This window comes from Bos taurus, chromosome 28, assembly GCF_002263795.3.
Source record: "Bos taurus isolate L1 Dominette 01449 registration number 42190680 breed Hereford chromosome 28, ARS-UCD2.0, whole genome shotgun sequence".
Classification (NCBI taxonomy): Eukaryota; Metazoa; Chordata; class Mammalia; order Artiodactyla; family Bovidae; genus Bos; species Bos taurus.
Window position 1 is genome coordinate 43982596 of NC_037355.1, and position 15267 is coordinate 43997862.

Here is a 15267-nt window from a genome sequence, read left to right on the forward strand (position 1 = left end):
GAATTTACTTCTCGAGACTGTTACGGTAAATGATTGGTCCTTAGGGAGGGATCTAAACTAACAGAAGATGCTCCGGTAGGTCTTTCCCATCTCTCACTCCTGCTCCTGTACGACTACATGGCCATAACCATCCATCATTTTAGCAAACACCACCAAACCACAAGGCTATTACACACACACCAACAGATACTTTCAATACCATACAGTCACACTATTATCCATCTTTTATAGACAGGCAATCACACTCAGCATGACAAGATTTCAGAGAAATAACTGATGGTTAATATAATTTTTCTAGTCCTGAAAGCAAAATGAACTTAATTTGTCTAAGAAATATAAGTGAACAATAGTTTAGTTCTTTTACTACATTCAACAGTTTTAAATGTAATAAAAATATTTTTGAAATATTAAGAAATACTTTAAAGTTACTTATTTTTACTTCTAATTTTCAAGATAGTTCAATGATAGGTTCTCACACTCACAGTAGGAAATAAATTTGCCATACCAATCAAGTAATGTGCATACATACACATAAGTAATGTGCTTAATCCTTAATTTAGCTCTTAAGTTATCCAGTATGAATTAATAGCCAATATTATAGTCCAAGGGAATCCCCCATAGTTTAGTGGTAAAGAATCCATCTGCAATGCAGGAGCTGCAGGAGGAAACGGCAACCTACTCCAGTATCCTTGCCTGAAAAACCGCATGGTCAAAGGAGCCTGGTGGGTTACAGTCCAAAGGGTCACAGAGAGTCGGACACGACTCAACAACTAAGCACACACAGGTTCTACTTCAAACTTCACTCTTTCTAATAAGGCTGAAACACATTTCCCGAAAGGCTTGAGGGCGCCCCCTGGTGGCAGACTTTGGGGAGGAAAAAAAAGGCACAAACGCCATTACAAAGAAAACATCCTTTTAAGAAACTGACCAAGTGCTACTCAACAACTCAATTATTTCAGTAACATCCAATCTAGAAAAAATTCAAAATGTGATCAAAGAATGTTGGGTAATCTCTGGAGCTTCCTATAAGGAGGTCTTACCAGTGGTGGCATACAGCTAGCAGGACTAGTAAGAAGTCAGAGGCAGAAGAAACCTTCAGGATAGTCTAGTCCAGGCAGAACAGAGCACTGTCCAAGGCGGCAGCCGCCAGCCACACGCGTTGACTGAGCATGTGAAGTGCGCCTGGCGTGACTGAGCAGCCGCACTTCAAATTCTCTTTCACTGTAATTAGTTTTCACTTCAACAGTCACGTACTATAGTCTTAACAGCTATTGGCTGTTGTTTACACAGCACAGGTCTAGTCCTACTTGCTACTCCACTCCAATGAAACAGTCACCAGAGCAATGCAAGGAAGAGTCAAAGTTCCCAAACACGTGTACAGCTGGTGGTGAAAATTCACACGACGAAACCTGCACCTCTTTGTTTGCGGGATTTTAAATGCTCCTAATTTTAATCCATTACATTGGGTTACTTTTGGTAACTGCAATTCATTTGAAAATACAGATGAATTTGAAAATGGTAAAATATTCTTTTTGAAATAACTTTTGGCTTTATAGCCTATAAAAACTGAAGAAATTTGACAACTGATATAGCATTTAGTTACAACAAATGAAATAGATTACGAGCTCAGGCTCAACTCAAGCTAGACTCTAGCTTAAGTCTTAATCTAGACTCAATCTAATGAATGTTATCTAGGACACTCATTCTTTTCTTATATACAGAGAATCCTGAACTGTGGATTAGCTGCGCTCAGGAATCCAACAAAGAGCAGAGCCCAGGCGATCCAGCCTCTACTTTACAGTTAGCTAAAGTGAACTTACACTGTTAGCAGTATGTTGACATTTAGTTCAAGCATATATCGAGTGTCCACTTTACCCAAGACATCATATTGTGCACTGTGAGGAATAAACACAAAGGTAGACAATGCAATTCAAGGTCTGTGTCCTCTAGAAACTTACTACATTTTAGGGTGAAAATCCCATATAAACAGAAATAAGGGCTATATGTACATGCCTCACCTTTTCTCTCTACCAACTGCCAATCTCAAACGGTCAACTATCACTTTACACAAGTAGTTTCTAAATCTTTTCAATAAAAGACCATGGCTTAGGATCCACATCTGTGTGTTTTCCTTAAATACACTGAAGTTAAGTTTAAGAAACATTAACCGAGCATCAGCCGTAAGTTAGAAAACACTAAGATGCCCTGGAAAATGTCAGCTTCATGAAGGATGCACACATTTCATAGACAGATCGTGTATTACAGGGCAAGGGCATGGGGGCAGGCACAGGTACTACTGAGCACAGAACAGGGTTTTAGGAGAGGCTGGGAGCACAGAAAAGAGTTTCCAGAGGAGGTGAAGACTGAGCTCTGTCTGGAAGCATGGATTAAGAGCAAAACAACTGTATGCCAGAGAACTATAAGCAAGTAGGAGTCATTAGAATGCCAGGTTTGGGGCAGGAAAGTAGCAAGAAATGACGCTGGAGAAATGGGGAGAGGCAAGGCCACGGAACATCATAAATATCATCCAACAGAACTGAGAACAGATGAGGTGCCACACAGGCTTTGAAGATACACGCTTCAGGGAGCTCACCATGTGTGAGCAGCGTAAAGGACGGACGTAAAGGGAACACCACTGGACAGAGAGGGGTCAGCCGGATGGCTGCTGCAGTACACCATCTGAGTCATGATGACAGCATGGGTCAGACAGCGTAACAGAAAGAGAGCTGCGTCTCAAGGGGTATTTAGTAGATAAATTATGTCTTAATAGAAGGAGTGGACAGAGAGAAGGAACTTAAGATAAAAAAGCTTTGAGTGTGCTAAGCATTAAGTGGTATTTAAAGCTCTTGGCACTGTGTTAAGTGACTGGGGCATAACAAAGAACAAATCCCAGCCTCCTTCAAGGAAGGGTAGGGGAGACCGACAAGTAAAAAGTCAGTAACAGAAGTGACAGCTACCCTGAACACTAAGAGACAAGCAAGTGTTAACCAAGCATAAAAGGATGAGGCCAGAACAGAATGGTGACAAGTGTTTCTAAAGCCTAATTCTGTTCTGGACCTGCTAAGTTTAAGGAATGGAATAAGACTGGCTTTTCCTTTCAATATCAAGTAAAACAATGAATGAAGAATTCTGAAAACCCAAAATGAAAAAATGAAAGATTCTACCTTTTAGATAGACTCAGATCTCTCAGTGAGGTGTGAAGTAGGAGCAGGTAGATAGTAGCATATGGGTCAAGATCAGAAAACAAAAATATTCAGAACCACAGAATAAAGAGGAAATACATAAAAGATGGTACAAAGAACCAAAGCCCAAGTTAAGATGCCATAATGTAAAGTCTCAGTAAGGCCCATTAATAAGATTTATGATTTATTTCCTGCATTTCTCCTTCCCTCCTTTACTTCTTCAAAGTAAAACCCTCTATTTGTCAAGAGCAAAGGAAACAGGCAAGCAGATGCCACCGGAGTTGGGAACTAGCAGAAACCAAAGGTGAAGGAGGAGCTAGATTTTAAAAGGACGCTGCAGCTGACCCTTGAACAACGCAGGAGTTAGGACTGCCAACCCTCTGCACAGTCGAAAACCTGCATATAATTTATACTTGGCGCTGCGTATCCAACTGAGCTATCAGAAAAAGAGAAGGGGATACCAGACCACCTGACCTGCCTCCTAAGAAATCTGTTTACAGGTCAAGAAGCAACAGTTAGAACTGGACATGGAACAACAGACTGGTTCCAAATCGGGAAAGGAGTACGTCAAGGCTGTATATTGTCACTCTGCTTGTTTAACTTATATGCAGAGTACATCATGAGAAACGCTGGGCTGGAAGAAGCACCAGCTGGAATCAAGATTGCCGGGAGAAATATCAATAACCTCAGATATGCAATGACACCACCCTTATGGCAGAAAATGAAGAAAAACTAGACAGGCTCTTGATGAAAGTGCAAGAGAAGAGTGAAAAAGTTGGCTTAAAATTCAACATTCAGAAAACTTAAGATCATGGCATCTGGTCCCATCACTTCATGGCAAATAGATGGGGAAACAATGGAAACAGTGACAGACTTTATTTTTTTATTTTTTGGGGCTCCAAAATCACTGCAGATGGTGACTGAGCCATGAAATTAAAAGACACTTGCTCCTTGTAAGAAAGGTTTTGACCAACCTAGACAGCATTGCCAACAAAGGTCCGTCTAGTCTAGGCTATGGTTTTTCCAGTGGTCATGTATGGATGTGGGAGTTGGACTATAAGGAAAGCTGAGTGCCGAAGAATTGATGCTTTTGAGCTGTGGTGTTGGAGAAGACTCTTGAGAGTCCCTTGGACTGCAAGGAGATCCAACCAGTCCATCCTAAAGGAAATCAGTCCTGGGTGTTCACTGGAAGGACTGATGCTGAAGCTGAAACTCCAATACTTTGGCCACCTCATGCGAAGAGTTGACAATTCAACAATGGATAAGAATCAGCAATGGGGGTGAGGGGAAAAACAACTCTTTCTCTTCATTCCAGCAAGTTCCACGTAAGAAGGAAAAACTACCAATAAGAAAAGCTCCTTCAGCCAAGGTAAAGAGTTGAGTTAAAGAACAGGCACGACGCAAGGAGAGAGGTTTGAGAATGCTGCTGGAGTAGAGCAGTAGCTCTCAAACCTTCACATCAGATGAGCTGCGGGCTGTCAAAGCAGAGACGAGTGGGCCTCACCTTCAGAATTTCTAATTCAGAAAGTTCAGGGTAAGGAAGGAGAATTTCTGTCTCAATCAAGTTCCCAAGTGGTGTTGTTGCTGCTGATTCAGGGCTCACACCTTGAGGGCCACGGCAGAGCAGGGTTCTTGGTCTTGGCACTGCTGGCCTCTGGCTGAGACAATTCTCTGTTTGGGGGCATCATGTTTACTGCAGGATGTTTAGTGGCATCTATGCCCTCTACCCACCAGAAGCCAGTAGAACCTCCCCTCAGTTGTGAGAACCAAAAATGTCTCCAGACCTGGCCAGAGGTCCCCCAGGAAGCAGATCACTCACAGGTGGGCACCACCACAACTGTAGCGGCTGCACAGACTGGAGCACACACAGGTCTGGAGTGAGCGGCGCCCAGGTGGGAATCCTGGCTTCAGCGCTCGAACAAAGGACTTACACTCTCTAGTCCTTGGTCTTCAGTCGTTCATTTGTAAAATACAGTGTCTATATAATGGGGCATTTGTGAAAATCAAATGAAATAAAACATATTGCTTATACTGCACTTGGTACACAGTAAAGCTCTTAAAAACAAGCAGCACCACTGTCTTGACTGCAGATAACCTAGTAGGATATTGAGTAAAACAGAGGAGATTATCTACAAGGCGAACCTTGCGGAAGGGTTAATTCTAGGAGGAGACAAGGCTAAGCCTGGAATGGATAAGAGTTTGCATGTGAAGTGAAGCTGAAATGGTCTGCAGTTTAAGCAGCAGGCCAGGAAAAAGGAAAGGGTTAAAAAGGGAGACAAAAGTCAACTATGAGGAAAAGGGGCTGTGTATATGGCTGCTTGGAGAAGGCAATGGCACCCCACTCCAGGACTCTCGCCTGGAAAATCCCATGGACGGAGGAGCCTGGTGGGCTGCAGTCCATGGGGTCGCTAAGAGTTGGACACGACCAAGCAACTTCACTTTCACTTTTCACTTTCATGCATTGGAGAAGGAAATGGCAACCCACTCCAGTGTTCTTGCCTGGAGAATCCCAGGGACGGGGGAGCCTGGTGGGCTGCCATCTATGAGGTCGCAGAGAGTCGGACATGACTGAAGCAACTTAGCAGCAGCAGCAGCAGCATACGGCTGCTTAACCCAGTAAGCTGTTTTAACATTCCACTTCTAATGGAAGAAGATGCCCTGGTTCTATAGTTAGAATGTTTTGTCCACCCAAAATGCGTATGTTGAAATCTGTTCCTCCAATGTGGTAGTAACTGGGAGCTGAGGCCTTGGGTGATTAGATCATGATGGTGAAGCCATCTTAAAAGAGTTTTAGTGCCCTAGTAAAAAGAGACCCCAGGGAGCTCTCTTATTCCTTCTACACCCTGTGTGTGTGTGAAGTTGCTCAGTCATGTCCAACTCTTTGGGATCCCATGGACTGTAGCCTACCAGGCTCCTCTGTCCATGGGATTTTCCAGGGGAGAGTACTGGAGTGGGTTGCCATCTTCTCCAGGGAATCTTCCTGGCCCAGGGATCGAACTCCAGTCTCCCGCATTGCGGGCAGACGCTTTACCGTCTGAGCCACCAGGGAAGCCTTGTGAGGACACAGCAAGAAGACGGCCATCAGTGAATCAGGGAACAGGTCCTCACCAGACACCGAATCTGCCAGCGCCTTGATCTTGCACTCACCAGCCTCCAGAACTGTGAGAAATAAATCATCCACCCAGTCTATTCTGTTACAACAATCTGAAAGGATTAAGACACTCTGTTTATTTCTGAGTTGGGCATCCCAGGGCTAAGATGGATTAGACCAATAGCACAGCTTGGTAATCCATTTGAAAATATTCCATATTTCACTGTGGTGGAAATGGTTCTTGCAGAAATGTCTTTTTCTAGTGCTTTCCATGTAATCAAAGAGCAACTGAGGCAACAAGGTACTATGCCACTCAGTTTACTAAAAATTTCTTTAACACTGTAAAGAATAATTGCTCAAATAGCTTAGAATCTGACTGCCCCATAAAGTTAATCACTACTTGTCAGTACCATAGCAATACATGATGGGTAAGTACTTTTCACAATTAGTACCACAAGTAAAATACAGAAGGAATCACTGGCCCCGTCCTCTGGAGATGCAACCACCACACAGCTACCAGGGCACCGAGGGCGCTGCGCCACTGCACCCAGGGACGGCGGGCCTGCCCCGTCCTTCGCTGCCCACTCTACTGCACTGTCTGTACAGGCTCCACGTGGGAACAGGGCATAAATCTGAAAGCCAGATTCACACTGCTTTTATTTCTTTTTACTGTTTTTATCTTCAGATAATATATACTACAAAAATCCTTTTAGTGTTAAATATGAGATCTTATATGTGTTATCAAGAGCTTAACCAAAATGAATACAGAATTTTTTAATGAGCAGAAGCATAAGATGAGTAAACAATCTGAGAAGCCATCTAACAGGAAGATGGCTATGATTATAGATCAAAGTATTATGCCAAATTGATAAAAAACAAAAACCTACCTCAGAGCTAGTAGATAGAGAGATATAAATCATGGAAGAGATTAGAACATGAAATTATCCTCACTCCTCCAACAGAGTAGATTTCTGGATCATGAAATCAATGACACAGCAACATTTAAAAGCAACGGCTTCCATAGCTATTTGAACAAAGCAGGTAAGGTTGGAGTTACAGGACATTAATGTGCTAGATTAATTCCATTAGAATACAGGAGGAATTCTGCCTGAATGAATTTTCACTTTTAGATGCCTATAATTTCCATCCTCCTCCTCTCCACACACATAAATACAACAATGTTTCAAAAACACTGTGATCACTGTTTCAAGGATCCAGGGCACAGAAGGCTCAACCAAGACTGATTATCCATAACTCAGCAAGGTGCCTAGTTCCAACTGCAGCAATTAGTTTCATGAGATGTGTACTATTTAAAATAAATCACGAATGAGACCCTCAACATATACTCCAACCCAAAAACATACAATAACCACACCAAGGGGAAAGTCCACATATTTCATAATAATCTAAAATCTAATATTTTGTTGACCTGTTTAGTTCTCTTTTGGCTCCTACAGTCCTCATGAATCAAATCAAGTCAAGCTGTAAAGCGATGCAGACTTTATTGATTTTAGAGACTGTGAGTCACTAAGAGAAGAAGTCCAAGCAGGTTAAGTTTCCACTGAACTCCAAAGCAGAGGTTCAAAAGCTAGACGAATAAAGACATTAGCTGTAGTCTTGTGAAATATTCAAGGCTGCTTTCATTTGATTAGGAATTTGCTAAGGGCTCTTTATGACAAATATAACAAGGACACTTTAAATCTTTTAAGCTTTGAAGAAAGGCCCAAAAATAAATTAGCGAAGAAGAATTCCATTTGGAACTGAAAGCTAAGGAGTAATATGTTTATTATATACATTCAAAAACTTACTTCTACATTACTTTAAAAAAAAAAAAAGGCTATTGTGAAAGGCCACAATTTTCACTGGCTCTTGGTTAAAGAAACTTGTTCTGATTTGAAATAGTGGTTAACAACCTGGTGCCTTACCTCAGCTTTTCCAAAACTAGCCTAAAAATTAATAATGTTCCATGAAATGTTTATAGATGTTTATAGAGATTGTGGTGGGGGGACTGGGTAGGAGTGAGGGAATGGAGAGAGAAAAAACAAAACAAAAAAATCGTCTAATATTCTTGCTCTACAAGTTTTAATATACAAGTAAGTACTAAGTACATTCGATAAACCTGTTACTAGGTAAGCTGTCCATAATAGTATGGCGTGCACCAGAAGGCCAAGAAGTCTGAAGACACCACTTACATATGAATGCACACAATGCCCGAGCGATGCATAAAATACAACAGCTGTGCTTTATCCTGTTAAATGACAGGTGACTCACACTAAGAGTTCTGTCTAATGTTTTCAATATATTATATTTTAACTTTTTTATCCCATAAAAAAGATGAGTCAAAACAATTCCTTCTAGCCACTACTTTATAAATGTGAGATGACTTTTTTGGTAATCCATTTTAACACAAGCTTGTATTTGTTTTCTCTGAGTCTCTATTGTTGTTCTGTCAATAATAATTTTTAAGATCTAGGTCAAAGATGTCATTTTAGTTAAACAGCACACGTCTCAATTTTTGGGACGAAGAATTCTGATGTACTTGTTTTTTAAATGTAAAACTACACATAACTCTGAAGGAAAAGGTGACTTAGGCACACTCACGTGTATCCTTCAAAACTCAACATTACATCCATTTACCTTTTTTTTTTTTTTCCATTTACCTTTTCACATTAAATAACACATAAGCAAGACTGCTTATGTTCATTACTGATAGACTTAAACACCCTCATTTACAGGAACGAGGTTTTACACAATCTGTCTGACCAGTCAGAGGACACCAGCAGACAGGACAACACAAACTCAGCATCCGAATACCTACAGCAAAGGCAAGACTCACACAGTCACTAAGCTGACACAGAGAATTTACTGTGTAGATATTACTTAAGATACAGACTTCATGCTGTATTTAGTAAGGAAAAAAACGGTAGCTTCCAAAGAGGAATACATTACCAGCCTAATCACAACAAAACCTTTCAACTTTAATTTTTTCCATTATATGACTTTTAAATGTCCTCTCATTCCGAAACTCTTACCCTCTCACTCTCCACTTTCAGCAGCCACATATGTAAAAAGACAAAAACAGCAGCACCCCACCCCAACCTGACTTGGTTATTTATGGCAACCTTTATGAACTAACACTTCAGCAACATGTGAACCGTGAACTTTCAGATGTTCAAGCTGGTTTTAGCAAAGGCAGAGGAACCAGAGATCAAATTGCCAACATCCGCTGGATCATGGAAAAAGCAAGAGAGTTCCAGAAAAACATCTATTTCTGCTTTACTGACTATTCCAAAGCCTTTGACTGTGTGGATCACAGTAAACTGTGGAAAATTCTGAAAGAGATGGGAATACCAAACCACCTGACCTGCCTCTTGAGAAATCTATATGCAGGTCAGGAAGCAACCGTTAGAACTGGACATGGAACAACAAACTGGTTCCAAATAGGAAAAGGAGTACATCAAGGCTGTATATTGTCACCCTGCTTATTTAACTTCTGTGCAGAGTACATCATGAGAAATGCTGGGCTGAAAGAAGCACAAGCTGGAATCAAGATTGCTGGGAGAAATATCAATAAACTCAGATATGCAGATGACACCACCCTTATGGCAGAAAGTGAAGAGGAACTCAAAAGCCTCTTGATGAAAGTGAAAGAGGAGAGTGAAAAAGTTGGCTTAAAGCTCAACATTCAGAAAACGAAGATCATGGCATCCGGTCCCATCACTTCATGCCAAATAGATGGGGAAACAGTGGGAACAGTGCCAGACTTTATTTTTCTGGGCTCCAAAGTCACTGCAGATGGTGACTGTAGCCATGAAATTAAAAGATGCTTCCTCCTTGGAAGGAAAGTTATGACCAACCTAGATAGCATATTCAAAAGCAGAGACATTACTTTGCCAACAAAGGTTCATCTACTCAAGGCTATGGTTTTTCCAGTGGTCATGTATGGATGTGAGAGTTGGACTGTGAAGAAGGCTGAGAACTGAAGAATTGATGCTTTTGAACTGTGGTGTTGGAGAAGACTCTTGAGAGTCCCTTGGACTGCAAGGAGATCCAACCAATCCATTTGGAAGGCATCAGCCCTGGGATTTCTTTGGAAGGAATGATGCTGAAGCTGAAACTCCAGTACTTTGGCCACCTCGTGCGAAGAGTTGACTCATTGGAAAAGACTCTGATGCTGGGAGGGACTGGGGGCAAGAGGAGCAGGGGACGACAGAGGATGAGATGGCTGGATGGCATCACTGACTTGATGGACGTGAGTCTCAGTGAACTCTGGGAGTTGGTGATGGACAGGGAGGCCTGGCGTGCTGCGATTTATGGGGTCGCAAAGAGTCGGACACGACTGAGCGACTGATCTGATCTGATCTGATCTGATGCAGATGACACCACCCTTATGCCAGAAAGTGAAGAGGAACTAAAGAGCCTCTTGATGAAAGTGAAAGAAGAGAGTGAAGAAGCTGGCTTAAAGCTCAACATTCAGAAAACTAAGATCATGGCATCCGGTCCCATCACTTCATGGGAAATAGATGGGGAAACAATGGGAACAGTGGCTGACTTTATTTTCCTGGGCTTCAAAATCACTGCAGATGGTGACTGCAGCAATGAAATTAAAAGACGTTTACTCCTTGGAAGGAAAGTTATGACCAACCTAAACAGCATATTAAAAAGCAGAGACATTACTTTGTCAACAAAGGTCCGTATAGTCAAGGCTATGGTTTTTCCAGTGGTCATGTATGGATGTGGGAGTTGGACTATAAAGAAAGCTGAGTGCCAAAGAATTGATGCTTTTGAACTGTGGTGTTGGAGAAGACTCTTCAGAGTCCCTTGGACTGCAAGGAGATCCAACCAGTCCATCCTAAAGGAGATCGGTCCTGGGTGTTCATTAGAAGGGCTGACGTTGAAGCTGAAACTCCAATACTTTGGCCACCTGATGTGAAGAGCTGACTCATTTGAAAAGACCCTGATTTGGGGAAAGATTGAGGGCAGGAGGAGAAGGGGACGACACAGGATGAGATGGTTGGGTGGCATCACCAATTCGATGGACACGGGTTTGGGTGGACTCTGGGAGTTGGTGATGGACAGGGGGGCCTGGCGTGCTGCAGTTCATGGGTCGCAAAGAGCTGGACACGACTGAGCGACTGAACTGAACTGAATACAAGTGAGAAAATCAGAGGCCTATTCATTCCTATCTTTTCTACTGCAGACATAAAACTAAAACCGGAAAAGAAGATGAAATAGTCGCTAAAACCTTAGGGTTCCTTCAACAACTATTCCATTTACTGAAAAAATTTACTACACAAACCAATTTTAGAATTAAAGTTCTTTATTTTGAATTGACATTTACATTTACTGTGAAATATATGTTCAAAAAGTACACAGAATATATCAAATATGGACGGCCTGATGAATGATGATAAGGCAAACATACATTTTTAAGTACTGTCCAAGTCCAGAAATTGAAACCAGGACCACAGGAGCAGAAGCAAAGACCCCACCTGCACGCCCTCCTCAGTCACTACTACCTTAGCATGCTGTGTGAGCTTCACAAGCCAATTCACTGAGAACAAAAAGAAACGGGCCACAGCTTATGTGAGGTGGAAGTATTTAAAGCACCTCGAAAATGCATTAATGGGCTCTCTGGTAGCTCAGACGGTAAAGAAGCTGCCTGCAGTGCGGGAGACCTGGGTTCAATCCCTGGGCTGGGAAGATCCCCTGGGGCAGGCCATGGCACCCCACTCCAGTATTCTCGCCTGGAGAATCCCATGGACAGAGGAGCCTGGCGGCTGTGTCCATGGGGTCACAAAAGAATCGGACATGACTGAGCGACTAAGCACAGCACAAAATGCATTAACAGAGAAACTTTCCTAATATATAGGACATTTTGCTATACTTTGCTGTGAAAAATGCCAGCAATAAGTGTATCGATCCATTTAGAACACAAATTATAGAAGTGTTTGAATTTAATTTTGTGGAACACCACACAGGAGGGCCATAAAACACAGATTATTTTTTCCCAGCATTTCCAACAGCTGGCAGGGAGGAAGACCAATATTAGCATTCAAGATGCAAAAAAATACTAAATAACGGCCATTGCAAGTCGGTAGCATCTAGATACTTAATTATAAATTACAAAATAACAGATTGATTTCTGTAATCCTCCCTGGTCTCTGACAAAATAAAAGAAAGCTTAGTCAATACTTCTCACTTTCATCCTAAATAAGGGCGCTCACACAGCAGGATTACCATGATTCTGGGTCTCTTATTTCTTACACTAAATACCAGCATTTACGTAATAACTATAGCATGGAATCACACTAATGACTGTTTATATTAACACCTCCTGTTCTAAGGTATATGAGCTTAAAAAACCTATTCCTTATAGAACTAGCCAAAGCAAGGTTTAACAAGATAAATGTTAACAGCCCCCAAATAAACTTAAGTGTAAAATATTAAAACTGATATGATCTTAAATTTAAACTTCATTTTTTTTCTTAGCAAAATAAGCCTTTCAGAGTGGAATGTGATATTTAAGTAAAGAATTCCTAAATACTGTTAATGAAAAGCAAATATAATTCATTTATAATTTAAAACCTAGCCAAACACCTGTTTCCCTTCCACTCAAGACCTCCTTTTACTGCAATTCCACGCACATATATGTCTAACTGTCTAATACTTACTTCTCACTAAGCCCTGCAATCCCGAGCAATGTTACCCCTGTGAGCTGTGGCATGGTGAAGTTCTATATTACTACATCTGGAGATTTGAAGGACAGAAAAACACGCAACCGTTTAAACATCCAAGGTCTACTGTTAAGCACACTGACAATGACAGAATAACAGCCATAGAGAAGAGCCTTAATATCTAGACATGATTTACACAAAGAGAATTCCTTACATCTCTAATATTGGAATGGCTAAGCAAATGATACATCATTTGATGGAATATTATGTAACCATTAAGACTAAAAATGACGAACTTGTGCAACATAGCTTTATGTTATTAATATTTTAAATATGCTTTTATATCTACATATAACTACAAAAATAGAAAAACTTAAATAAAGCAGAAATGAATATTTGGTACAACTGTGAGGACTCCCCCAACCCTCCCACAGGTTTACAAAGTAAATAAAACCTAGAAGGTCAAAAATGTAATAACTCCTCTCTCTCGACAACTATAAAACTATCATCAGCACCTAGCAATCGCCTCATTTTATGATCTACACTAAACACACCAAAACTTGCCACATACCACTCTTACAGGGCTGCTTCTGGGCAAGGTCACCAGATAAAAGAGAAACAACGTCCTGTCTGAGCAGACTGATTCAGAAGAGAGGAAAAATTACTTCCTTACCTCATAGCGAGGTGACAGAGGTATATTAATCCATGGCATGCTTTATTGCCATCACAAGGCATCAAATATAAGCATTACTTCCTGTCAAAACTAACAACTGTATCCAGTTTAAGGCGTAACTACATACACAAGTGAGTATAACTAGTACACTCTAAATAAGGTCTTGTGTCAGTGTCCTGGTTTTGATGCTGAATTATACTTACTTAAGCAATCAACACTGGGGAAGACAGAATAAAGAGTAAGTGAGACCTTCCCTGTGTATTTATTTACAATTTCCTGTGAATCTATCATATCAAAACAAAATGTTAAAAAAATATATATATATACACACGACACACAAATATACTGCCATTCATTCAAAGTGGATAAAATCCATTCTTCTAACAATACTATCACAGTGGTATTCTTCACCGTGCTGAGAGAAGACTAAATTGCTACAGACTCCTTTGGCGAATATGATTCTATAGCATAAATCCCAGGCCATAAAAGTTGTGGCTTTTGACCTAGCCATTTAATTTCTGGGAATCACCTAAAGAAACAACATCAGATTTGGGAAAACATATATATACATTTATATACATACACATATAAAGATATTACTACAGTAAAACCAAGTAAAATTGATGCAACTTTAGGTGTTTGATATGGGAATCATTAAATTCTCAAAATCTAGGCATGAAATATTATGCAATCATTTGATAATACTGAAAATGGTACAATAATACAATAGGAAATGCATATAATGAGAGACTAAAGCACAATTAAAAATTAGCCACACAAAAGTAACAGGAAATATTTCTGATAAAAATAAAAGATGATAATGGTGTTAGTATGACAGAACTATGTGCATTTTTCTCAAACTTCTCCATTAGAGATATTATATTAGTTTCATAAGTTTAAGAAATAAGCATACTTTTACCTTATCCCAGAAATCAATCAAAGCTGTAAAGTCCCATTTCTTAGAATATGCCACATTGTACTTCAGAATAGCATCCTATGGAAAAAGCATAAATAAAAAGTCATGATACAGTAAAGTGAATTATCTAGGAATAGCCTGTCTCCTTTATGAATTATTTCCAGTATATTTCTTAATGTTCGACAAGTTTCTTCCACCATTAGCTACTCCGTATCAGCAGTTATGAATGAACAGAATGCATACTAATTTTTAGTATTCACTTAAGAAAACTGAGATTAGAAAGGTCAAGTAATAGAGGGGAAATATAATTACTCTAAAACATGTACTCGAAACAGAAGCAATATAATCCAAATGGACAAAAATTGGATCTTGGGGGTTAAAACAAAGGAAATAGTAATAGCAGTGACTTTGGTCTTTACTAGGGTCACACTGCATACACAGACATGCAGTGTGCTAGCACTGAGATTCCATCAGGGGAATAATAAATAATTATTATTTTGAGATTTTCTTCTCTCTACTTAACGGTAGAGATTAATAAAAAATAATAATAAATCAGGGGAAATCCAAAAAGGCTCCCTGGGGAAGAGAGCAATAAAGAAAAGAGACTGAGGTCAAGCTAGTGTGCCCTCTACTGGTGTGATCCTCACTGTCTGAATGCTACTCGCTGCACCGCTTCAGTCCTGTCGGACTCTGTGGCCCTGTGGATTGGAGCCTGCAAGGCTCCTCTG

General features: G+C 40.5%; 1 protein-coding gene across 3 annotated transcripts in view; it reads right to left on the reverse strand.

The window, feature by feature from the left end:
- The window catches only part of PARG (poly(ADP-ribose) glycohydrolase), a 114724-nt gene that overhangs the window by 82185 nt on the left and 17272 nt on the right, over nucleotides 1-15267 (reverse strand). For all 3 annotated transcript variants that reach the window (XM_010820699.4, XM_010820698.4, NM_174138.3), the window contains 1 exon segment: nucleotides 14543-14617. In XM_010820699.4, coding sequence (XP_010819001.2) covers nucleotides 14543-14617 — 75 coding nt within the window.